Here is a 26,442-nt window from a genome sequence, read left to right on the forward strand (position 1 = left end):
GGAACCAAGAAGAGAGAAAAACAAAAAAGTTCAGGATTACTCCATGGCTGTGCTGTTTCTATTCACGATCAGTTCTCCCACATGCCCTTATTTTCTTGGTTCCTAATAAATGACACAAACTTGCCCAAGAGAACATACCTCAGAGTTATAAAAGAATCCGGGTGGAGAAGTACCTTAGCAATCACAGAGTCCAACCCTCTCATTTTACACACAAGGAATCTGAGGTCCAAAAAGGGAAGTGCTCACTGTGGTTATAAGGGGAACCAGAGAAGGGGATCTCTGCACTCCTGGTCCATGTGTATGTGAGCCCCAGCCCCTGGGATGAATTCACGTTTCAAAAAGTGGCCACAAGATCCTGGAAGCTACTGAGGTACGGGATTACAAGCACTGCCTCACAAGGGCACCCCATGCCCCACTGGCTTCTTAAAGGTTCTGAATGATGACCTCATCTTGAGAAACTGGTCTCAGCACACAAATCAATTCCCTTCTCTGATCCCATTTTTCCTTCATAAAAATCTAGGATTTCTTTTAGGTTTAAATCCTATGGGAAAAAAAGGAGGAGTTGGACTAGACAATCCCTAAGGTCCTTCCAACTGTTTCTGAATATAATTCATTTTTAGGCTTACAACCTCCCTATAACAGAGGGAAGGTAAAAGATTAGCTTCTCTGTTTTTAAGAGAAGATAAACTGACACAAAAGGTCCCGAGGGTACAATGCAAATATAGTCTCCATGATTTCATGCACCCCGACAGGACAGGATGCCCAGCACCTTATGGAGGCCAGAGTGGACACACAAGCCGTTCAGTGACTCCTGAGTATGCCAGTCACTGAAATCTGAACCTCCTCCAATGAGTAAGAAAGTGGAAGAATAAGAATTAGAATTGTAGACATCTGTGAGAAGGCAACACATTCCCTGCTCATACCACCACCCCAAACTGTGATGATAGCTTTCAGTTAATATTGGGGGATTCCTGATGCTAGACACATGCAGACAAGGAAAGTGTGAAGGACAGGGTGCCCATGCCATTCATGCTTCAAGCAGCATAATGCAGCCTGGGAGTTGCTGTCTTGGCTCAGTTTTCCTGAGAGTTAAGTGAAAGCTCCCAGCAATGTAGAAGTCATGCAAAAAGTCAAGGAGTTCATGCTAGGGGCTCAAACAGCTGATGTAACAGCTGAAGCCGAATGACAACTGCAGGTGCCATTCACTTACCACGTGGGGGCTCAGCTAGCAGCAGAAGCAAGGAAGAAAAAACAAGTAAAAAGTGAAGCAGTGGTCACTCTAACCCGAACTACTCCCATTGACCTCTGACAACAAACTCCACAGAACTAGAAACAGCTGGTTTAAGAACAGGTACTATTACCCACCAAGCAACGCAGGAAAAGGGGAAGGGGAATGCCCTTTAAGTCCTATGTTCTTATAACTGGGAATAGCCTCTCCAGAGCCATCTCTACCTAGTGGGAAAAGGAAATCTGCCAACGAAAAAGTTGGAATTCTTCTAGAGATTCTGGCATCCCTAGCCTAACAGATTTTTCTCAGCTAAATGAAAAGTACTTTCATTTATTTAGTTGAAGAAAAAGTAACCCAACCCCCACCCCCAAACACCTAAGTGGTCCAGAAGGGGAAGAGACAGGTCCTCCCTTTTCCTCCCTGTATTTCTCCCCATTCTTCCCCCTCCAACAAATGTGGAGGCTGGATGCTCAGTAGTCATCTAGACCCTCCTTGAAATATTTCAGTTAAAGTTAACTCACTCTACTGAGCCAATCCAGAAAAAGGAGGGGAATCTAAAGTCAGATGGAGACTGGGTCCAAATTTAACTCCCACCTCCTGAGTCCTTGTTCTTTTTTTTGGGGGGGGGGGGGAGGGCAGGGCAATTGGGGATAAGTGACTTGCCCAAGGTCACATGGCGAGTAAGTGTTAAGTGTCTGAGGCCTGATTTTAATCAGTTTCTCCTGACTCTATTCACTGTGCCACCTAGCTGCCCCGAGTCCTTGTTCTGAATTAGAACAAGTCTCCTGCCTGACAATCCTTTAGATACTTGAAGACAACAATCACCTTCCCACTTATCTCTTTTATTTTCTTCCCATGTTCCTCATCTGTCCTTCATTTGTGCCTTCCCCATCTTAGTCAACCTTTTCTGGACCTACTTTTCTTTGTTAATGTCTCTCTGAAAAGAAGCTGCCCAAGTCTGAATCCTCTGGATGCTGTCTGATCAGTGCAGACGATGGAGAGGTCATCATCATCTCCCTTGTTCCTCAAACAGCAGCCTTCTCTTAGCATTTTTAGTGGCCACTTAACTCTGTTGATTCGTACTGAGCTCATACCTTCACTAAAAATTCCAAAGTCTTATAATGATAAAAATGTTGAATATAATAATCCATCTAAAGAAAAAACCCTGAAGCATGCTCCAAGACGCAGATCCAGCTGCAGGTCTGGACATTTAAGAAGCTATAAACACACCCATATATTATCATCATCCTACCCACAAGGCCCCACCTTTCTCCAGAAGCATATGAGAGACTTTTGTCAGATGCTTTACTAAAACCTAGATATGCAACACTTTTTACATTTCCCTGATATAAGTCTAGTAATCTTAAAAAAAAAGAAACTAATTCCCTCTTGAGGTTATGAGGAAATAAGGCCAGTTCCTCCTTGAGATCTAACATCCTCCTTTTCTGCTACAGCTTGGACCTCTCCTATAAGGAGAGGGAAGGAACCTGGCATTTCTCCCTCCCTCCCAAGATACTTGATCTCCAACTTACAACAACAGAACTGAGAGGATGACTAACTCACCCAAGTTCACAACTTCAGGGACAAGACCCACACTTACAAACTTTCACCCAAAGTTCTTTCCAACAGACTAGTATCTGCCAAAGGAGGGCCTGGGGGATTTAGAGTGTCTGGTTTGGGTCATCTATAAGCCCTCAGGGCTATGAAATATAACAAAGATGAAAGAACAGGGACCAGCAGTGAAAGTATTTTGCAGAAGCTTGGGGACAAACACTTTAAAAAATACATGCATAGGCTTTCAGCAAAGAAAATTCAAGGACAGAATTTAAGGGGAGCTTAAAAATCACATGCCGAGTACTGGGACTTAGCAAGACCATAGCATGTCAGAGCTAGAAGGGAACTTAACACACAAAACAATGAATGTCAGAACCAGAAGGAGCTTCAGAGAGCATCTAATTGTACGTGTGGGGAAAATGAAGGCCAGAAAGAAAAGGGGTTATATCGACTCGCTCAGTGAATGAGAACCTCAGTCCCCTCTCCTGACTGCCTAGCTGCTGATCTGTCCACTACATCCCCGCCCCCCCAATGCTGTCTGAATTTCTCTTTTGGACCACTGCTTTGATTGCTCCCCACCATCCAAACTGTTTGAAGATGAGATTTTTTTTGAAGTGCCCACTATGAATAAACAGTAATACAGATCTGTATTTTTATTCACCTCTGCATCTATTGGCATCAAGAATGTCTTGCACATAGAAGTCATTCAACATGTAGCTGTTGAATTGTTCTGGAGAAGAGCCAAGAGTTCATTTTGTTCCTGAAAGTCGCTGGTCTGGATTATGGGCCTTCTCTGTGGTAGTCTTGAGTTTTAAGTACTCTCCTATTATTCCTTTTTCCTTCCCTTCCCTCCATGTTAGGAATAAGCACCCTTACCTTCTGGCAAATCATCTGGCTTTCTCCTCTTTTCATAGATGAAGATGATGGTGACTAGGATCAGTACCTCTGCCACAATGCCCAGGAAGGGCCAGAGGGCAGCCAGACGGCTGCGGACCTTCACAATGATCTCAGCAGAATCTGAGCCCTCAGAGTTAGAGCCTTTGCAGATGTATTTTCCAGGATCCTTCTCCAAATCTGCTTCTTGAATAAGCAGCTCTGTTTTTTCAGGGGTCCCTGTTATGAAGTACCTCCCTTCACTGCCATTTACAATGCTCTGTAAAGAAGGAGGAGTTATCATCAGAAAGCATGATGACCAAGAGGCAGGACAGCACAATGGAAAGAGAAGGCAGACATCTGAAATCACAGAACCTGGGTTCCAACTCTGGCCCTGCCTCTTTCTTTCGACCTATGAGATCTTGGGCAAGTCACAGCCTTTTTGGAACACAGATTCCCCATCAGAAACATGAGAGGCAAAAAGTCCTCTCCAAATCTTTAATCTATACTATTCTAACCCCACCTATACTAACGAGCTATGTGACCTGATCTTCTGCTTTCATTTGTAAAATGGAGAGAAATCTGTGATCCTAATACCTGCCTGCCATGATTACGTGGAAGGCCTTCGTAGACTGCAAAGCCCCATAGAGATTATAAGTAATTCGCAGACACCTAGTGTGATACTTACTGTCATATTCTCAAGCTCATATTGTTTGTACCAACTCCACTGTTCGATAGAGGGATATGAATGACTCTTACAGGTAAGAATTATCGAGTCTCCCTCATTCCCATGTTCTGACTTCTTGTTAGCCGTAACCTTTGGGGGACCTAAAAGGAGGAGAAAAGTAAAACCATTGAGTGCCAGACTCTGGCCTCCACATCTGTCAGCAGCGACACCCTCGAGGCAGGCCATCTACACTTCCTGTCAGGTCTGCCACCGGCTAATTAAGTTCTACTGAGGGAGTACACAGGTTCAGCCCTTTGGGAATGACTGTTAGGAGAGGGTGGATGCCACAGTCCCTGCTCCTGAATCCTTGGTCACTCCAGCTCCCAGCCAGCCTCACCACCACCTGGTCCAGTCACTGTTCTGCCCATTCCATTGTTCCTTTGGAATTAATCTGCTTGACAAAAACTGCTTTATAACTTCAAACTTCAGTTTTTTCCTGATAAATACACTGTGCTGCTACAAGAGATGCTCTAGAACAACTCAAAATTACAGTCCTTACCCCCAAGAGCATTCCCTGAACACAAGTCACACAAAACCAGCCAGCACAAGGGCTGGGACTTACAGGTTATTCAAGACCATATGCTTTAACTATCCAAGCTTGATACCAACACTGTCCATACTACTTCACCAGATTTTCACTGCTGCTCAGCGAGTCTTTCAGTCCCCGTACACACTCACTCCTTTCACTTTAACTGGTCCTCATCTCTTATTGAGCTCTTCTCAAGGTTCTCTAATTTCTTTAGGTTTATTATTCCTTATGCTACAACATTCCTCCTACTGCCTCTAGTCAACAGAGAAGCCTGGTTCTCCTTGGAAGATGCCTCATTTGTTTCAATCCTCCCTATTACTGAACATTCATTGTTCCATTCTCCTCAACTCACAGGGCCAGGAGGAGCAGGTCATCTAGACTGCTTTTTTTTTTTTTTGCTTTTTGGAGGGCAATTGGGGTTAAGTGACTTGCCCAAGGTCACATGGCCAGTTTTTGTGTTAAGTGTCTGAGGCCGCATTTGAACTCAGGTCCTCCTCCTCCTGGCTCCAGGGCCGGTGCTCTACTCACTGCGCCATCTAGCCGCCCCCATCTAGACTTCTTGTTCCTCATTACCTTTCCAAATCAGTTCTCTGAAACTTAAGTGCTCTTCCTCCTCCAAGGTCCACTAACTCCATTTGTACTACCATATCTACCTTGTTGCTGGACATCCACTAATTTCCATGTAACTTTTAAATGAATTTAGTGGCTCACCATTTCTGTCTTTCCCTTCATCCCTTGGTATTTCAAAAATCATGCTGACAGCCCCTCTAGAAACCTGCTGTCACCTCTTCTACCCCAATAAGCCATCCCCCTCTGCCTCTAAGTCACACAGATGTGGGCACACATCTCTCAGAACTACACCACTTCCAAGATCCAACATGCAGAGTAAGGGCTCAACACTTGTTAACAACTCCAACCATCCCTGCCACCATCACTACCTAGGCTTCTACTGTCGCCTCTCACTCTACACCCTTGGCATGACCTTTTACTCTGTGTTTTCTTCTCCACTCCTCTGTTCTGGTTTCACTTGTTTCCATGTCCAGCTGTGACCACATGGTCTGCTGCCACTTTAATGACTCAGTTCCTACCCTAAGATCCTTTACTGCACTGACCTTTCAGCAATCCTGATAGGGGAATTCTTGTTCTAATCACAAGAGTAATCCCTAAGAGATTTCTCTAGTCCTATTATATGGCTGTTGAGCATGAGTGGTAATGTCAATTGAGTTTAATCAAATTCTTAGTATGTAACCTCAGCTGGGCACTCACTGCTGTTCATTTCTACTCTACTCCTAATTCTTGGTAGCAACTTTCCCAAGACTTCTCTTTTTTGCCAATAATACCAACACTGTCCCCAGCCACGGCATACAGAGGTAGACAGTTATCTCTGTGCTTCATCTGAGACTAACTGTAGAGACCTGCGCGTTGGATCCCATTCCCTCAGTTCCTCCAGGACCTTGCTCTAATTCTTGTCCCATCATCACACACACATCAGGAATGCCCAAAAAGCATTAATTTTTTTTAAATTTGAAAAAATTCTTTAAACTGTTTGTAATGAAGCAGTAAAAGTATTTTCCCCTCTTTAGGATTCTTGGCTGTGTATATTATTCTTGGTTTTAAGCCTATATATTTTGCCACCTTTGGAAACTTTGTATTCTAAGACCTCTAATAGAAACTGCACGTGAGACTGATTGTGGCTCCTTGATACTATATTTGAACTCTTTATAGTTGCCTGCACTACTTTTTTCCTAAATGTGGAAGCTCTGGATTTTGCTATAAAATTCCGAGGACTTTTTGTTTTAGGTTCCTTTCAGCCTGAGGTGATTGGTGGATTCTTTTTATCTTCACTTTGCCCTCCAGCTCTAATAGATCTGGGTAAATTTTCAGTTATGATTTCTTCAAATATGGTATCCAAGTTTTTAACATTTTTTTAAGGGAGTTCAGCAATTCTCAAGTCATCTCTAGATTTATTTTCTAGATCAGATGTTTTTTATATCGGCTATCTGACATTTTCTCCTGCTGTTTGTCTTTTAATTTGTTCTAGGATTTCTTACTATCTCGTGAAATCATGACTTTTAGGAGTGTTACTTGGGTAAGAATGACTATTTTCTGTTCTAAGCCATTTACTCTATTTCTAATTCTTTCCTCCAGAACTTTTATTTTCTAAAACTCTTGCTTCATTTCATTTAAGTATTCATGTAGTCTTAGGAGAATTTCTTTTTTCCTTTGAACCACTGCTTAAGATTGTTGGGAAGTTAGATTCTGGGATATCTCTAGATCTATCATAATTCTTGAGAATGGTTAGTGTTTTCTTGTATTTATGCTTATATCCAGCCTCAATTCTCAAATTGAAGCTTTGTGCCAGGGCCGGCCTGAACTTCTTGCTGCACTTTGGCCTGAGTTGTTCAGCCCTACTTAGAACTGTCACCTGAGTTACTGAACTGAACACCACCTGGGACTGGGCCCTTAACTGACCTTTGAGGTTCAGGGAGTCCCTGTTCTGAGTGCTACAGTGACTGTGCCACTCTCAGCAGCTGACCTCTTTGAGGAGTCCTTACCTGTGAACATAGGCAGGGTCCCTATATTTTGGTTTGCCTGCACTAGTGGTAGCTTTTCTAGAAGCTCTCTTTCCTACAGTCCAGGGCTTCTGACTTTTTGTGCATTTCTAACGTGGAAGAATTCACTAAATTTTTCCAGTGAATTTCTCGATCATAATGTAGTCCAGTGAGATTTTTGAGTTTTACTAGAGGAGGTATATGCATTTTTAATCTTTTTTTTTCCCATTAATTTCTTCCCAACTACCAAAATTTTCCATTCCTATCTTGACCTTCCCTAACCTATACATTTGACATCTCTTCTCCTTTACTGCTAAATTTAAAAAGCTTTCTAGATCCAAAGGCTCCATTTCCTCATTAACTCATCTCTCCTCAATCATTTGCCAAAACTGTCCTTCAGATCACAGATCTGGTATTGGAAGGGCCTTTACACTGAGTTTCTGCCTCTTTCATTCTAAAACTACAGTGAGATCACAATTTTTTCCATCCTTAGTCTCTAACCTCTCTGCAGTTTTTAGAACAGTTGACTACATTGTCCTATTGGAAAGACTCTCCTCTCTTGGCACCAAGAACACATTTCCTGGTTCTTGCTTCCTTTTCTAGTCACTCTTCCTTGGTTCTTCCCAAACCTTTAATGTGGGATTTCCCCAAGGGCTTCTCCTTAACCCACTTTTCCTTATACTTTTTTCCTTGGCAAATTTATTTACTCCCATGGCTTCAATTACTTGACAGCTGACAGCGCGTCAATCTCACAAAAGATAATTCTGTTCTTTACAAGGTAATATAGGTAAAACAGTGTAATAGAATGGCAAATGTACTTCTAATAGACAATACCAAAAATGCCAGAGACTTAATCCCTTTCTTCTCAGTCCCTTTCTTGTAAAAATATATTTTATAGGACTAAAGAAGTAAATGGGAAAATAGGATTTACTTTAGAGAAATCAGCTCTTTGATCTATAAGGGTTTTATAATCACTCTATTGCCTTACTCCATTTTGCCAGTTTTTCTGTATAGCATTTCATTAATTTATCTGCTAAGGAAAGAAAGCTACTAGACCTAGTTAAGTTAACCTCATTATCTGGAAACCAGTTCCTATATAACTCACTCCTACAGAAGAGAATGCACAAGATACTTTGTCAACAGTAAGTCCCTTTATTTCTAAAGTAACTTTTATTTACTGAGAAAAAAACAAAAGCTTGGGTTCCCATTTGGTTTTTTATAAGAAATGTTCACCATTGCAAATATGTTTTTCTAAAATTCTCCAAGTTTTTTTCTAATTGCACAAATTTTCACATAAGGCCTCCTGAAGTCTTATGAAGGTTTGACTTTATTTCCTTGGTGTCAGGTGTAGGTAGCTATAGGTTCAGTGGAGAAGTGGGGCCCAGAGGGCTGAGCTGCCATTTCATTCAGAAACACACACACACACACACACACATACACACACACTCCCCCACACTCTCTCTCTCTTTTTCTCTCCCCAAAAGGGCACTGAATATGGACCCTACAAACATCAGGACACCAGTATTCATCTGCTTGAAACAACTTCTGAAGAAATATTTTCAGGAACCATATTTCTTATATTCCCTCCAAAACATTCCCACATAAACATTCTGCTTGGCTCCCTAATGACAAGATTCTTTCAATCCCTTAACCTCCAATAAACATTTAGTTATAAAATTTACACATATGATTACTTTCTTTGGTCTATGGTCCAGTGACAGATGTTACCTTTTACTTGTACATGAGCCTTTCCTGTAAGTTCTGGAAGAAAAATACACTGATACTCGCCGGATTTATCATCTGTCGAAACCCTGAAAAAGGAAACAGGTATAAGGTGAAGAGGATTAAAAAAAAAAAAGCAAACCAGACAGCTGTAGTCGATTACAGTGGAAGTCTAATGACACAGACGTTGAGACTATAGTTGACCAGTACTGCACAAAAGTACTAAAACTGATACAAATCCTCCCATTTTTTTTAAAGGACAGAAAAAGTTGAGTCTATGTGGAGCTCTAAAAAGAAAGCAAATTATAAGCCAAAAATATCCTCCAGGTACAAGCCTCCCTTGAAAATGCTATACTAATTAAGAATCCTTTAGGAAGATCTGGATTCCCTCACTTCTCAAGGATTTCAAACTGTTCATGACTCTAGGCTGCTCTTAGTCCTCTTGCTCAAAGAAAAGCCCGGTACTTTTGAGAACATGTTTCCCTTCCATCCATATAGTACACTAAAGAAATTCATCAGTCATTCCAAGTAAGGAAACAGCTTGACTAGATAATCCCTAACATCCCTCAGAGAGCCAGCATGCTTCAGCTGCAGATTTTTACCATGGTAAAAATGCATACCATATAGTAACTGAATGAATACCTATGCTCCTTGCCTTCTGGGTAGTGCAATAAAGAGGTAGCCTTGGAGTAACAGAGACCTTTGCAAATGTATCCAAATACATGAGAAGTGGACTTTTTTGGGGGGAGTCAGGGGGTGGGTGTCACAAAAAGGAGATAATACTCAAACTGTTCCTTGAGAGGATAGCTAGAGATCTGGAGAGGCAAAGTTCGTGAAGCAGTGGAAAGTCACATATGGAGAACAGCAAGAAGGTCAGCTGACCTGAGCCTCAGTGCCTTCTTCTGTAAAATGGAGATCATACCAGAAATATCTACTACAAAGGGTTGTTGTGAGATCCTTTGGGATACTGTATGTAAAATGTTTCGCAAACTTTGGAGTGCTATATCATTTTCTCCTGCTTTCCAGTCACTTCCCTTGGGCTACAGGCCTAAAAGCCAAAAGGCTGTGCATCCAATTAACTAGGCCTGTAAACTAAGAAGACTTTTTTCCATTCATTCCATGAAAGATCAAGCTCTTATCATTTCCTGGTATAGATAGGAAGAATTAAAGAGTTACTTTCTCTATGATCATTCAAAAACTTTCCCATTTAAATTTCGAGGGAAACTCATAATTTCTATTGGAGTATTTGACATGATAGAATTCAAGGTACTAGCTACCCACCCTCAAAAAACATCTGATTCCAGGGGCGGCCAGGTGGCGCAGTAAGAGCGCCGGCCCCGGAGTCGGGAGACCTGGGATCAGTTCTGGCCTCAGATACTTAGCACCCACACAAAATATCTGGCTGTGTAACCTTGAGCAAGTTACTTAACCCCAATTGCTTTAAAAAAAAAAATCTGATTCCGTAATTCCATAGCCCTTCACTGAAAGAGCTCTGAGTCTTTTGTGATGATAATGATTTGTTGTTAATTTTACCAGATGGGTATATTGCCCCCTTCCCAAAAGCCACTCAGCTGAGGAATTGAGGTCATGGGAGGAAGGCCAGGTTATAAATACTTTAATCCTCATTTTGCTTTCCTGTTGCCATGGGAGGGGAGGGAGGAGAAGCAATGAAGCCCATCAACTCCTCTACACAAAGGGCATGACGCCTTGGCTCTGAACACCAGCTGGAATTGATGGTAATGAGAAGGGAAGCTTATTATGCTATTTTAATAGGCTAGTATTCCCATTAGTAGGCCCAGCTCTCACCATTCTACAAAATAACTATTCACATTTGGGAATGTTAACCATGAGAGCTTCAACTGGAAATACAGATTTCCTTAAGAGCAGCACAGACAAAATTCTGCAAGTCCCCAAATTTGCAAAAGTCCACACCACTAGCAGGATTCTGGTGTGAGACCTACAGTTTCCTCCTCTACCAGAAACTAAAGCTCAAGAGTTTGCTTTTAAGCTTTCTTTGGGCTATCCCACTGGTTCAAAATCCCTTTCTACATCAATCAATACCCATTTATTAAACATCTATTTTGTGCCAAACACTGAGCTAAACATCAGGGACACAAAGACAAAAGTGAAACAGTCCATGCCCTTGATAGGCTTACATTCTCTAACATGGAGATGACATGTACACACATGAGAATATATAAAATAGACACGATGTGATTTTTGAAGGGGAGGAGAAATTAGGAGGTGGAGGTAAGGAGGAAGTGCTTTCTAGTGGAGGAGGCTATGAGTTCAAAGGCACAGAGAGGGATATGCAATAGCATGCAGGAAGAACAGCAAGGCCAGTCTGATGGACCACAGAGTACATAAGGGGGAAGAAGATATGAGACTGGAAAGGTAGGTTGCAAAAAGTTTTAAGTTCCAAACAAAATAGTTTATATTCCTCGTAGAGGTAAAAGGGAGCCCCTGAGCCTCCAAATTTTAGTGAGCAAGGCAGACCCACACTTGAGGAAAGTCACTTTGGCAACCATAGGGAGGATGGGTGGGAGAGGAGGCTTGGGGCAGAAAAGACTCATCACGAAGCTAACTGAAAGAGTCCTGGTAAAAGGCAACTAACCTAAGATGGCAGCCGTGCGAGTGGAGCAAAGGGGACTGGCTGCAAAAAGAGCTGGCAGAGGTAGGAAGATTTGGTGACTGAATAAACATGCGTGTGAGTCTAGAGAAAGAGGTCAAGGAGGACACTGAGGCTGTAGACCGGGATGACTTGTGATGCCCTCAAGAGAAATAGGAAGTTCCGAAGAGAACGGGACCAAGGGAAAGATAATTAGTTCAGTTTAGGACAGGTTGAATTCCAGATGCTGATGGGACATCCAGTAGTTGGTAATGGGGAACAGAAGCTTGGAATAGAGACTAGGGTTGGAAACAGTCATCTGTGTAGAAATAATAATTAAACCCACAAGAGTTAATAAGATCAATTGCAGAGAAGAGGCTCAGAAAAGAGCCTTAAATTAGGCCCATAATTACATAGTATGATACAGATGATAATCCAGCAAAGGATCACAGAGCTGGAGCCAGAAGGGATTTCAGAGGCCATCTAGTTGAAATCCTTCAGTGAACAGGTGAGGAAACTGAGGCCAAAGGAAGGTGTGACTTGCCCAAGATCACACAGGTAGGAGCACAAAGTGTCAAAGGTGATCTCTGACTTCAGAAGCAGTTTGTTTTCTACTGTACTGCTGTGTCCTGAAAGGACAGTGAAAGGTAACAGTCAGGTACAAGAATAGAGAGAGACCAATATCATAAAATATCCAGGAAGAGGATGATCAAGGGCTCAAACATCACAGAGGTCCTAAGGCTCGGCAACTGAAGTGTCCACTGGTCACTTTAGACAAGGGAGGTTCAATGGAGTGATGAGGCTGGAGGTCAGTTTGATTTGCAGAGCGGTTAGAAGAGGAAGCAGAGGCACAGTATAGACATCTTTTTTATAGGCGCTCAACTAAGAAGAGAGGTGTAGGACAAAAGCAAAAGGGGATGGAAAAGTCGAACAAAGGTATTTTTTAAGGATGAAGGAGATTTAGGTAGACAGTGAGAAAGTGAAAATTATAGAGAGAAGGGATTATGATATGGAGGCAATTTACTGAAGAAGACAGAAAAGGAAGGGATTAACAGGTACATATAAAAAGAGTCTCTCATAAGAGACCATAGTAGAATTAGGGATGAGATCCATAGCTTAGGACAAAAGGAAAGGAGAAAAGAGGGAACTCATGGCAAATGGCTTATATTTGCCCAGTAAATTAGGCAAGGCCCTTAGCTGAAAGGAGCAGCATGAGAGGGCCCTCGGCAGGCAACTGTATGACAAGCTGTGTTAAACCTCACATTTCTTAGCATCTTAGAAAAGACATGTGGACATATAATGTACCCATCCCTCCAAGTAATTAAAAGTAAACTGGGGGGGGCACCACTAGGTGGCGCAGTGACTAGAGCGCTGGCCCTGGAGTCAGGAGGACCTGAGTTCAACTCTGGCCTCAGCCTCAGACACTTAACACAAAAACTAGCCATGTGACTTTGGGCAAGTCACTTAACTCCAATTGCCCTCCAAAAAAAAAGTAAACTGGGTCCATGGTAAAGTTCTAGAATTATACCAATAAAACAGCTAGAATGTGGAAGGAATGTTAAACTATATTCTATGAGGAATAATTAAAGAAACCAGGCATATTTAACACAGAAATGAGCATATTTGGGTACTCATTTGTGGTTTTCAATTCAGAGGGTTGGTGTGAACGGAAAGATTTATTTGATATAACTAAAAGGAACCAGCATCAGGACAGAGGCAGGGTGAGTTTCATTGGGAAAGACAATTCAGAACAGTATAGATCAAATAAAGTAGAAAGGACTATTGAAAGAGTGATTCTTACCTGAGGTAGAAGGCTAATTGGATCAGAGGACCTCTAAGGACACTGATGGAGCTTACCATACTAAACAGTGACTCTCAGCAAAGAATAACTGATTTTCTGTTTCAATTTTAAAATAGGAAGCAGGGCCCCAGGATACAGAATCTAAGATGGAAGGGACTTCAGAAGCCCAATCCCTCTCAGTACCAGAACAAGAATCTATGCCACACCCAAGGAGTAGTCATATCACCTTTGTTTAAAGACTTCCATGATAAGGGGTGGCCAGGTAGCACAGCGAGTAAGAGCACCAGCTCCAGTGTTGGGATGACCTGGGGATCAAATCCGGGCTCGGACACTTAGCACCCACCCAGAAACACCTGGCCGTGTAACCTTGAGCAAGTTACCAACTGCTTTAAAAAAAAAAAAAAAAGACTTCCATGATAGTGAAACCACTCTGTCCTGAGGCAAACCATTCTTTTGTATAGTTGGAACCAATCTGCTTCCATGCAGTTTCTTGATAGTTCCTAATCCAAACAAGTCTAATCTCTTTTCTGCAAATACCTGAAAACAACTCTCAAGTCAACCCTAAGTCTTCTTCTTCTGGCTAAATATGCCCAATTCCTTTAACAAACCTTCATACAGTATGATCTCTAGGCCCTTCACTATCTTAGTCACTCCTGCAGCTCACCAAAGTCCTCTAAATATGGGGCTGCCAGAAATGAATACAGTACTCCAGATGTGGGCTGTCTTCAACAGAGTGGGACCATTTCCTTGTCAGGGATATGATGACTCTCAATGTAGCCTAAAAATACGATTAGCCTTTCTGATTACCAGTATCATACTACCGACTCCCTGAAATTGCTGTCAGTCCACTTAAAAACCTCCAGATCTTTTCCCAAACTATTGTCTAGCCACATCTAGTCCATCTGGTACTTAAGTATCAAAAACAAAAAAACAATTCTACTGGATTTGAAACAAATCCTATTACATTTCACTTCATTAGATTCAATCCCAAATTCTAACGTGGGTTCTTAACCTTTTTTTGGACAGCCTAGTAAATCCTTTTCCTTATTTCATAACTGAAGAAAATGCTCAATTTCAGTGAGAGGTTAGTGAAAACAAACATGTCCACCTCCCTTAAATTCACTTTAAATCTATCTACAAATTCCTTAAGAGCCTCACGACCAGTTAAGAACCCCTATCATCGATATTTTGGAATTCCCATGCCTACTCCTAGCTTTCTATCATTACAAATTTGATAAATACGCCATCTACACCTTTATGCAAATCACTGACAGTTAGAAAGTCATGACTCCCAGGACACGTTTCTCAAGTACACATCAATTACTAACGATCACTCCAGTCATTCAACTAGTTCCCATTTTACTTCACTACATTATTCTCTAGCCTTCATCTCTATTCTGTCCACAAGAATAGCCGGAAAGTCTGTTAGGTCCTTTGTTCAAACCTAGATAACCCAGATCTACACAGTGGCTAGAAAGAGGAATGAATAAAATCTGGTCTCAGACACTTGCTAGTCTTGTGACTTTGGGTAAGTTGCTTACACACACACAAATCTTCAAAGTACACAATGAGAATTATTGTTACTCTCATCTACCATCCACGTAACCTTGGCAAAAATAGAAATGGAGGTTAGCCTGGCCCAACTTTTTCTTGATGAAATCATACCAGCTCTTCGTACCGACAACACTCACCTTCTTTCAAGTAGCACAGCAGTCAAATCTCTCTTTGTTTCAACAAGACACTGTTCGAGTCCATCAATATCAATCCTTTCTAAAATCCTCCTCATGGTGGTCTGCTCAGGGAATTCTGGGTTCTTTTTACACATGGCATATGATCTGGTTGGAGTTTTATTATATCTACATAAAATAAAACTTCTGTACCCCTGATCTAAAGAGCAAAAACTCCAGTCAAACCTTGAATCTTCCTCAGTGTCTAAGAGTGCTCTGCATCTAGTAGCTGCTTATTAAAAAGTGAATGAAATGGCTCAAGGTTTGGAACAGACTGGGCAGGGTGGGCTAAGCTAAGCTATGAAAACAAAACACTGGATTTCCAAGTATGGATTTGGTTGAGGGGCTGGTGTTACTGTACTTTTGGAAGCCAAGAAATTCCTTAGTCTCCTGCCCCCCCTTCTCAATTCATTTCCTCACTCAATAGCCTCAACTCCCACCCAGCCACACATTCCTCCTTACCTTAGTGCACATGATGGATGATGAACCTGGAGGGTTTAGGGTAGGTGTTTTGGAGGATTTTAAAGATATTTATTAAAAATCTTTTAAAGAAAATCTTGTTGTAGCCCTTGTGACATCAGAAAAAACATAGAGAAATACTACCTCTTTACCAAGATTAATTTTAAGGAAAACGTACTCATATTCTGTGACTGTACTGTCCGACGTGTCCTCTTGCAACACCTTGCCGCCCTTCAGCCAACGATGACCCTGAATCTGAGTGGAAGCTTGATTCAGTTTGCAGGTCAGGAGTGTTCTATGGCCAGAAACATCTATAGTCGTCAAGACGGTGCTTCCTACATTTTTACAAAAGAAAAGGACAAAGTCAGTTTAAAAAAAATTAACAAAAGGAGAGGGGGAAAACCATCATCTAGTCAAATTCAGAATTTTTTTAAAAAATTCTCTCCTTTGTTTCTTACCTTCTTATCCCCCGTTATTTTTTTTTTTATAGTTTTCTACTTTAAGGGGGTAGAGGGAAGAATGGACATTGCTGAAGTCTGGAGACCAATGTATTGAGTAGAGAGACTGATAAAAAACTTTTTCCAACATAGGCAGGTAGCATTCCTTAATTATTCTCTTAATAGTTATATTCTCAAGGAAAAATTAACCGATTTTAATCCCAAAATAAATTTGAGTCCTCTCTGCAGGAAGAAACTTTACCTCTACTAAACAAATACATCTTTTTTATTTTAGCCTCAGAAATCTTTAAAATTAGGTTAAGGAGAAAATGGGCTTCAGCTTCCTCCATATCCATAAAATGGTGATGACACACACCAGCAGTTAGAAGTGCCTCAAAGGATTGTTACACTGATCATATTAAGTACATGTAAAGCACTTCACAAACCTTAAAGCATTAAAGAAATTTCAGTTTTAATTAATACTAAAAGGGTTTTTTTAGGAGTAAAGAAAATATACATATATTTTGAAATATCCTCAAGCAGCCAAAATTGGGACTAAAATTCTCCCCACAAACAAATAACTATCATGAACATACACATATATACACTCCTATTGTGCCCAGGTCACCCTGGCACCACCCAACGAACTGTTCATACAGGGCTGAAAAATGTGCTTTGTTTCCACTATACTGTGCAGCTGGGTTTGCATATCAGTCAGGGAACATTTTAAATCATTCCGCTGCAACAGCTTCGAATATCAAAAAGCTGTCTTAGGAAATCAAATGCAATTCAAAGAGTACAGTGTTCCCAAAGCAGTAACCTATTTTTAGAGTAGATTCAATATTGGGAAAACCCTCCTACTTTAAAACCTATACTTTCAGCTCTGTATGCAAGGTTGGTTCACAACACCAGGAACTATGATCTACTTGTGTAACACAGAAATGGCCATTTCAAAAACGGTTGTATCATCTGGAAAAAGGCAGGATTCCTCTGAATGCAAGGCAGGATATTCAGGGAAGAAAAAAACAGGACTAGTTTACTTGTAATAGTTAAAATAGAGCCCTCCAACAGAATCAAGACTCTGAAATCTGCAAACACAGAACAGGACAGTTTGGGGCATGGAACAGTTCTAGGCCTTTGGAATCCAGCACAAGATGGTCAGAGAGCATTTTATATCAAAGTCACACAACCCTTTTTGAGCAGGGCCTCAGTGGTTAGGGAATGAGAGGGAGACTCACAGAAGGAAAGAAGTTTCTCAGGTCTACAAAGCCAAAGCAGGAAAGTGAGGAGGGACAACGGGCTTTCAGAAAGCCACAGGGCACAGGTGGGAGGTGGTGCACTGCAAACTTCAGACATCCAAAGAAATGTGGAGTCTGGTCAAGTGCTTCAGCCCGGCCACTCACGTTCGATGACAATTACGTTTGCCTGGGAACGAACCCACTTGACTTTGGGACTCTTCGACAAGTGGTTGCGGTCAGGGTCGTTGCTGGCCCGACACTCATATGTGCCAGAGTCGCTGATTGTGAGGTTAGAGATGAAGACAGTACTGGTAGAATGCTCATTGTAGGTGGCATGGATTCTGATGCGGTCCTGCCGAGCACCATCCCACAGCTGGGAGTAGGTCTCATTAGGTTCGTTTCCTTCAAACCACCACTGGATCTCTGGAATGGGGCTGCCAATTGCCTCACAGTGTAATTCCACACTGTCCTCCACCAATTTCTTTTTGGATAGTGGTGATTTTATAAAGCCAGCTATGAGTTGGAGAGGTATTAGTGCAAATGTTAGTTTAAAAGTTAAAAAACAAACAAACAAAAAATAAATCTAAGAAAGCATTGGCTTTCTTCTGTAAAGCCAGTTCCCCACATTAATGATGACAAAGGAACGATATTTTCCCATGCTTCAAAAATATCTGGAAATTCCCTGGCCTGGAGCAACACCTGCATCTCTGCCCTTAATTCTCATAAATGATGAGTGGATGAACTGGAAGATTAGCAGTCTCCATTAAAAAAACTGTTTTGTAGGCAGCAGTCATTCTTTCTAAAAAGCAGTATGATTGAGAAGAAAAGGCAATAGAGTCAGAACCCAGAAGAGCTTGGTCCAAGTCCCAGTTTTTCACTTCCTAGCTTTGGGACTTTAGGCATGTCACTTTGCTTCTGAGGCTTAGTTCTTCATCTCTAAAATGAGAGCTCTAGCTGTCCTGCCTACCTTACAGAGACATGAAAGATCAACAATGCCTATATGGCATGTCATAACAGCAAAACAGGATGAAACAGGACTATCACCATGACTTTGGTTACACAGAAGCATTTTTGCTTCTTATTTATCCACAATTTTAATATCCAAAAGTTGCTTATTATTTAGCAAATTTGGCTGAATTTAATGTTGCTACATTTTATAAATAAAGAATAAATGATTTGGATGAGCCTTCTCAAAGAATGACAAAGATTAACGAACCATTCTCAAGAAGAGGAAACAAGGCAAACAACTGAAGGCATTTCCCTAACTAGAGATCATACTTTTGAAAACGTTTCTGTGAGTAACATAGTTTAGAAAGACAAATTACTATGAACATTAAAAAGCAGCAGCTTCACATTGGCTTGTCTTTATTACTTCAGTGGCTGTCTGTTTTCATCTATCCTCTGGTGGGGTGTGGTTTGTGGGGTAGCAGAGGAAAGAAAAAAAATGAAGGATAGGAGGGAAAGTGTAGAAGTCCTGAATAGAAGTTCTTAGTTTCACAAACCATCCAAATATATTTCTAAAACACCATATAAGGCAAACATTACCTACAGGGCACTAGTATCTCTAATTATGTCAGCTCCTGGCAGGTACTAAAAAAGATCCAGGTTTCTTCTTTTGATCGCAATTGCAACAAATAAATGTTTTTACTGTCCAAGCTGTAGTTTAAAAGTAAAGAAAGCTCAAATAAATAAATCTTACTAAACCAAATCACTTTTTTTTTTTTTGCTGACGGTAGTCCAGAAAAGATAAAGAACTAAGTTTCTTTGAACTAGAACACCCAGCAAAGGTAAAGCACAAAATACAAACTTGGTATCTGGCCAGGTGTAGTAATTCACATCAATCCAACAGCCATTAATAGATGTTCCAATTAAGTATTCAACAAAAACATCAAGTTTCACTCTCCTCCCAAGCCAGCCCACCACCAGCCCCTGCAGTGGCCCAGGGCAGCTCCCAAGAGAGAGCAGAGGAATTGTTTGTGGTTGTTGCAGTCCCTTATTTGTAAAGACAAAGCCAGAAGGCAGGTCTCCTGACTCTGTGTAGGGCTTGTTAGCAACACAATGTCTGACCCACATGTTCTCTTTTAAAGGACTTGGGTACCCAGGAACGCATATGGAAACAGCAGCTGTATATAATTCAGAAGCCAAAGGAATTTCTGAATCCTTAAAGAGTTGCTCGGGCCTGAGAATTTCTAATGGTGCCACTAAAACAAAACAATCATCTCACCTCATTTCAACTCAAACTTCTCAAAAGGAACTAAAATTGCAAAATCAACAGTGTATATTGCACAGTGTTCAAAGTCCCATCCAGGAAGTACAGCCCTAAAGGCTAATGGCAGCATACCAGGAATCCTGAGATGCAAAGCCACTGTTCATCAGAGGGATTGAGTTTATAAACTCTGTGTAACAGCTGACAAGGATGAAGAGATCTATGCTCTCAGAGTGAGCCATTCATTGTCTGGGGTAAGCATAAATGTGGTTCTTAAGCTCATTTTCCTTTTCTTCCTCCCAAAGAATGCTGCTTCTAGCCATAAAACTGGATGAATCCTGACTGAGCCATAGATACATATCTGATTATGGATTTTATAGCTTCATGGGAAGGGGAGGGGGGAGGAGGCAAAAAGTGGAATAGCTTCAAGAAACCAAATGTTAGGCTGGTATTCGGTTCAATTCAATAAACAATAAATACCCACTACATGCAATACACTCTATTTGCCTCTCAGGATACAATAAAGATCAATAAAATAAGGTCTCTTCTACTTAGCTAATAAGAAAGAAGGAGGATACAAATTAGAATGTGATAAATCAAAACAGGATCAAAGCTATAGGATGGCTGAGGAGGACGGAATCATTTTCAGCTTGGGGTGGAACATGGAAAAAGAACAGGGAAATAAGAAAAGCTTCACTGAGAAAGTGGCACTACAATTGGGCCTTAAAAATGCTAAGGCTTCAGGATTTCCATGGGTGATGTGGTGGTGGTATATAAAGAGGGCAGAGAGGAAAGCTAAGGGAAGCAAGTCATCTGTTCCAGGCCTGGGGGGACAGCAGGATGAGCAAAGGAATTAGAGGACAATGGAATGAGATCAAGGTATGGCAAGTAGTGCAGTTGAGTGTGTGAAGGTGAATGGAGAAGACTAGAAAGGTAACATGCAGCAGAATTACCAGAGGACTTCAGTGATAATAGTCTACCTCACAGACCTACAGGTGAGCCTGTACAAACACTTCTATGCGTGGGAAAAGGTCTGGCAGTATATAAGGTACGTTGTGCAGTGAATGCTCAAGGGCTTAAGAGAATCAAGCCTTTAAGCCTTTCACAGATTTCATTCCAAATGAATCGAGAAACTTTGTAACAGTCTCTGGGAACAACCAGCACCTGTTAGCAGATCAATGCCAGTCTGGTACTCTAATATTTAATAACATTATATAAATAAGCATTTATGTACCTACTATGTGCCAGGCACTGGGCTAAGCACTGGACAATTATTTCATCCTGCTTCACAACAACCCTGAGAGACACGTGCTATTATGACCTCCATTTTACAATGGAGGAAAACGAGATAAACAGGTGACATGACTTGCCCAAGGCCACACAAGCTAGTCAGTGTCTGAGGTCAGATTTGTCTTCAAGCCCAGCACTTGTTTATCTACTGTAACACCAGCTGCCTGGTTCTGCCTTGATCTGAAATGGACCAGAGCTACTTCTGTACAAGCTTTGGAAAAGTAAATGGAATACCAGAAATGAAAAACAACTGGATGTGGCCCTTTAAAGAAACAACCCTGATGTTTCATTCACAATAGAGAATGTTGGACTGCTTCTAGGTGTTTAAGCAGTTTATTTTTTTTTTGCTTTTTGGAGGGGGAAGAGCAGGGCAATTGGGATTAAGTGACTTGCCCAAGGTCACACTGGCCAAGGCTGGATTTGAACTCAGGTCCTCCTGACTTCAGGGCCGATGCTCTATTCCCTGCACTACCTAGCCATCCCAAGCTTTTTAATTCTACCATTTTGCAATATCTCCTCCTCATCCTTCTCTCCTCTGACGCTGCCATCACACGGTGCAGGCCTTTATTACTTCAGATCTGAACTATTGCACTAGCCTGCTGGCTGGTCTGGCTGCCTCAAGGGTCTCCCCATTCCAGTCCAATCTCACCTCAGCCACCAAAATGATCTTCCTGAAATGCAGGTCTGACCATGTTACCCCCTATTCAATAAATTCCAATGGCTCCCTATCACCTACAAAATCAAATAAAATCCCCTTTTTTAAACCCTACTTCATCTGGCCCCTTCTTCCCTTTCCAGCCTTCTTACACCTTATCCTCCACACCCACCCACTCACCCCCTTCACATAATCTACAATCCAGTGACAGCAGCCTCCTTGCTATTCCGGGAACAAGACACTCCACCTCCACTCTGTGGGTTTTCGCTGGCTGTCTCCATGCCTGGACAGCTCTTCCTCCTCATCTACCTACCTCAAAGAGATGCTGTGAGATCAAATGAGATGATATCTATAAAGCACTCAGCAAGTGCCTGGCCCTTACTTAATAAATGCTTAGTCCCTCCCTACCATTTCTATTCTTCATCTGAGTCCTGGCTTCCCCCACATCTTAGCTAAGATCCCACCTTCTGCTTTCCAGGCCTCCATTAATTACAATCCCCTTCCCCAAGTTGTCTGCTCTCCTTGAGGGCAGGCACTGTCTTTTGTCTCTCTTTGTATCTCCAGCACTTCGCCAGTGGTAAGTGCTTAACAAATGCTTTGAAAGAATAGAGTCCTGGGTTCTAACCCTAGCTCTTTCATTCATTGTATGACCTTTGGTAAGTCATAAAAACTCCTGGAATAAATTTTCACATCTATAAAATGAGGGAGTTGTTTATCATCAAATAAAAGTACATACAGAAATTTGAGAAATCTGTAGGAAGTATTGTATACCATTTATCACGGTTTAGCAAAAATTTACAATGATCCAAGCCTGGCTTTACAGGTATAGTAAATGAATATAGATTTACTGAAGCAATAAATCACTGCCAGCAACTCGAATAGTATACAGCCACAACCTGGATAATGTGAACAGAGTACAAAGGATATGAAGTTCCCCAGCAACTAGGAGCACTAGGAATGTATAAAATTTCTTTCCGAAATCAGTCTAAAAGTTAAAACTCTACCACAGTCAGTTGATCCTCTGCCATAAGGAAACCACGTGACCTATTGACAGGCTCTTAAGTAAAGTCACCTCCATCTAAAAACAGATACTACCTGCTCCAGGGAAAGAAAGAACCCAGAGAGCTCGGACTGTAACCAAAGTTTAACAGGTGGGGCAACAGGTCAACCTCTACACCCTCAAATGCCCTGTAGCACACACCCTATAGCTTTCAGATACAATACTTGGCCCTTTCCTAGATAACCTGCTAAATTATCTATACTAATGGAGATAGATGTGAGGATAAAGGAAGCTTCAAAAATAATACATTTAACAACCCCATTCTGGTGTTCTATCCATAAGCTCCCAAGGCAGAAAGGAATGTGAGACACCAAACCATGTGGAAGAACCTGAAAACCAGAGCCAAGAGAACAGCCAGCAAGGAGGTCTGTTTTGACAAAATGGCATCTAAGATCCCCTCTAGGGTTTTATTCTATAGTTCTTTGTAGATAAGGTGGATAATCTACCAAAAGAAAACTAGGAGTTGATTACATTCCAAGATTAGGGCAAGAAACAAACAAACAAAAATGTCAAGATTGATAATCTGAGTTAAGAAATCTTCTTCTTTGGTATCTCAGCTATTATAAGGAAAATCAAACTGATTCAAGCAATGTGACCATAGCAAGAAAGCAGTCCCCCCCCTCCAAATTAAGTGGACTAAATTTCAAGTTTCTCTGAGGTGAGGAAAGGAATAGAATGCAGATGAACCAACTCAGAGGGAGAAAAATATCCAAATGGAATAATTTTTTTGCTCTTTCCTGAATGTACAACCAAACTGTCTATGGCACAAAACATGGTCATTTAAACAGACTAAAGAAACAAGAAATATTTATAGCAGCTTTTGGTAGTGGCAAAAAGCTGTAAATTCAGGGGTGGGCATCAACTGAGGAATGGCTGAACAAATTATAGCATGCTCGTGTAAGGGCACGCTGCTGTGCTGTAAGAAATGAAGAGAGTTTTGGTAAAACCTTTGATGACTTACATGAAGTGATGCAGAGTGAAGTAGGAAGAACCAGGAGAACAATTTATACTATATAACACCATTATTATATATGAGACAATTTTTAAAGATTTAATAACTTTATTGAAGACAATGATTAACCAGGACTCCAGAGAACCAATTGAAGAATGTTACCCACCTCCTGACAGAGAGATGATGGACTAACATGCAGAATGAGACATTTTTTTAATACGGACAATATGAGAATCTGTTTTGCTTGACTATGCTCATTTGTTACAAGGTTATAAAAACCTTTTTTCTTGAAGAAATGGGGGAGAATAAATGTTTGATAACTGAAAAAAATAAAAATTTAATTGAAAACAAACCCATGTGGCAAAAATAGCACAACCTAAAGAAAAGAATTAATTCAGTAAGAATTTGCCCAATAAGAGCAAAAATTCTATCATATCAAAGTTTTTCTTTGTTTTCAGGGCTACAATATAAAGAGGAATAAAGGTTCAACCTTTTCGTTGATCTCATCTTGATTCACAAGGGTCCAGAGCAGGGAGCACTGAAATAGTTTTTAATTATGAAAAAGAGAAAAAGGAGCTGAGTGGGGGAAAAAATTAGAAACACAGTAATAATTAGAATATTAAGATAAAAACAGTTAGAAACACAGAAATTACGGTATAGTGTTGTGGTAAGAACATTTAAGTGGAAGGTAGAAGTTTTCCAGTTCCAACATTTACTAGATATGACCTTGAGCAAAACGTCTTCCCCTTGAGATTCCGTTTTCTTCATCTGTAAAATAGGGACAGTAATACTTGCAAGCTACAGTTATAGAAAAAGGGCTTCATGAAAAACATTGAAGGGCGAGAGCTATACTCCAAATCTTCTACCTCTCCCATGTGGATGCACAACACACTTATGCTATTATTAGCCATCATTCATGACAAAATAAATTATGTCTTTAAACTTCAGAGGGGGAAGATAACTTACAATGAAGCCTATCTCACCTTTTTCAAAACTCTTGCCCTAGTGAATGGCAGCCAAGCTGAATTTCTAACCAGAATCTAGAACATCAAACCCACAAAACCGTTGGAGCTAAAATTTTTGTTGCCATATTGCTTTAATCCAGAACCAAAGGGAGGAGGCAAAGATATTTATTATCTTCCTTTACACAAACATTTACCACCCTATGTAATGTGCACAGATAGCTCCAGTCTAAACTGAGTACAAATGGACCCCAGTGGTGGCTGAAAATATAAAGGGCCTTGGAGGGACAGAGACTAGAGTTGCTAAACGGAATGTGAGTCAGAGATCCTGCCCTAAGAGCCTGGGGAGGCTGTCCTCAAATAGAGCTTTCCCAACACTACCTAAACCCCAAATTCCCCCCTCCCCTCCAGGGGAGGGAGGCCCCATCTCCAAAGGCCCAAAACCCTCCCCCATTCCTCCAGACACAGGGTCACACTTCATTTCCATCTCCACCTCCCACCAGCCAGCCGCCAGGCAAAATCCTCCCCCTCAGCTCTCCCCTTCTCTCCTCCAAAACCCCCTCAAGGCTCCTCCCCCTGAGGTCCCTAACCCTTCCTGCCTCAGGTGCCTCCCACACACTGGCCCCTCCTCATACCCCAGGGCCCTAGCTCTTCCCAGTCATAGCCTCCACCCAGGTCCCCTCCCATGGTTCCTACCAAGGATCCTCATCTCCCCCTATCTGTCCCCAAGTCGGGGGGCCCTTCGCTGCTCCCGACTGTAGCTGTCTTCCTCTCCCTCGAATTAGGGTTCTCAAATCCCTAGTCTGCACCCCTCCCCCTTCAGGACCTCTTGAGCCTCAGGGCCCCAGCCTGCACCTCTCCCCCGGGGACCCCTTGAGCCTCAGGCCCCCAGCCTGCACCTCTCCCCCGGGGACCCCTTGAGCCTCAGGCCCCCAGCCCGCATATCCCTCCCCCTCCAAGACCCCTTGAGCCCCAGGGCCCCCGCCCTGCCCCCCCCCTCCAGGACCCCTTGAGCCTCAGGCCCTCCCCCCCCAATCCTTTCAACTTCAATCTTCCAGCCTGCGCCCCTCCCGCAGGGCCCCCAGGGCCTCAAATCCTCAGCTAGCATCCCTCACCCCCAGTCCTGGCTGCCTCCCACCCCGGGCCCACTCTGGGTCCCCTCAACCCCCAACGGTCCCCGGGCCCGGGCCGCGGGGGCCTCTGGAGGCCCCGGCCCCACTCACCGGTTCCGGAGGTGGACCGAGCGCAGAGGAGCACGGCCGCCAGCAGCCACAGCAGCGGGACCCCCATGTCGCGGCGTCGCTGTCCCGAAGTCTTCGAGTGGCCGGCCAGCGCTTCGTTCGCTAGCTCGCTCGGTCACTCAATCTGTCCAGGGCTCCGGCCGCCGCTATAAGAGCCCGCGGAAGAGAGCCTCCGCAGCGCACGCGCAGAACGCGGTGACGGAGAAAAAGGAGAGGCGCCCTCCGGTAACGCGAACGCCGTCGGGCTCGCGTCCGTAGCCCCGCCCCCGCCCGCGCGTTCCCGCCCACGCCGGCCTCTCACAACCAATCACCTTCCAGTCAGGCTCGGGACTCCGTAGACCGGGCGGGGCCGGAGGGAAGGGGCGAGGAGGAAGTGTGTCACGTGACGGGGCGCCCGCCCACGGGCGGGGCCGGGAGGCGTGCTCCTTGTAGGTCAGAAGATGTGAGTTTGTGCACGGTCCAGGCCTCCCCAAAAATAGACTACGAGCGCCATTTCACCTTCGTTCCATTTGTAAAGTCCCTCAGATCTTACCTCTGAATCGGAGATGTAAAGAAGAATTTAAAGGTCACCTAGTTCAAGCCCCTTATGGTGCAGATGAAGAAACAGGCGTGGGGAGGGTA

The 26,442-nt window shown here is 42.5% G+C and overlaps 1 protein-coding gene across 4 annotated transcripts in view; it reads right to left on the reverse strand.

The window, feature by feature from the left end:
- The window catches only part of BSG (basigin (Ok blood group)), a 31,364-nt gene extending 5,280 nt beyond the window's left edge, over nucleotides 1-26,084 (reverse strand). Inside the window, exons 1-6 of one of the 4 annotated variants that reach the window (XM_069102254.1) lie at nucleotides 25,804-26,084; nucleotides 15,959-16,115; nucleotides 9,192-9,274; nucleotides 4,344-4,483; nucleotides 3,659-3,935; nucleotides 1,211-1,225 (exon numbers count right to left, since the gene is read on the reverse strand). In XM_069102254.1, the coding sequence (XP_068958355.1) occupies nucleotides 1,211-1,225; nucleotides 3,659-3,935; nucleotides 4,344-4,483; nucleotides 9,192-9,274; nucleotides 15,959-16,115; nucleotides 25,804-25,870 (739 nt within the window). In that variant the 5' untranslated portion in view covers nucleotides 25,871-26,084. The remainder of the gene's footprint in view (nucleotides 1-1,210; nucleotides 1,226-3,658; nucleotides 3,936-4,343; nucleotides 4,484-9,191; nucleotides 9,275-15,958; nucleotides 16,116-25,803) is intronic. The other 3 variants (XM_069102189.1, XM_069102323.1, XM_069102284.1) reach the window with 3 other exon arrangements.
- Between the last annotated feature and the right edge of the window lie 358 nt (nucleotides 26,085-26,442).

The sequence above is a fragment of the Petaurus breviceps genome, unplaced genomic scaffold, assembly GCF_028583685.1.
Source record: "Petaurus breviceps papuanus isolate PSGF00001 unplaced genomic scaffold, PetGlider_PUasm1.0 103, whole genome shotgun sequence".
Lineage (NCBI taxonomy): Eukaryota > Metazoa > Chordata > Mammalia > Diprotodontia > Petauridae > Petaurus > Petaurus breviceps.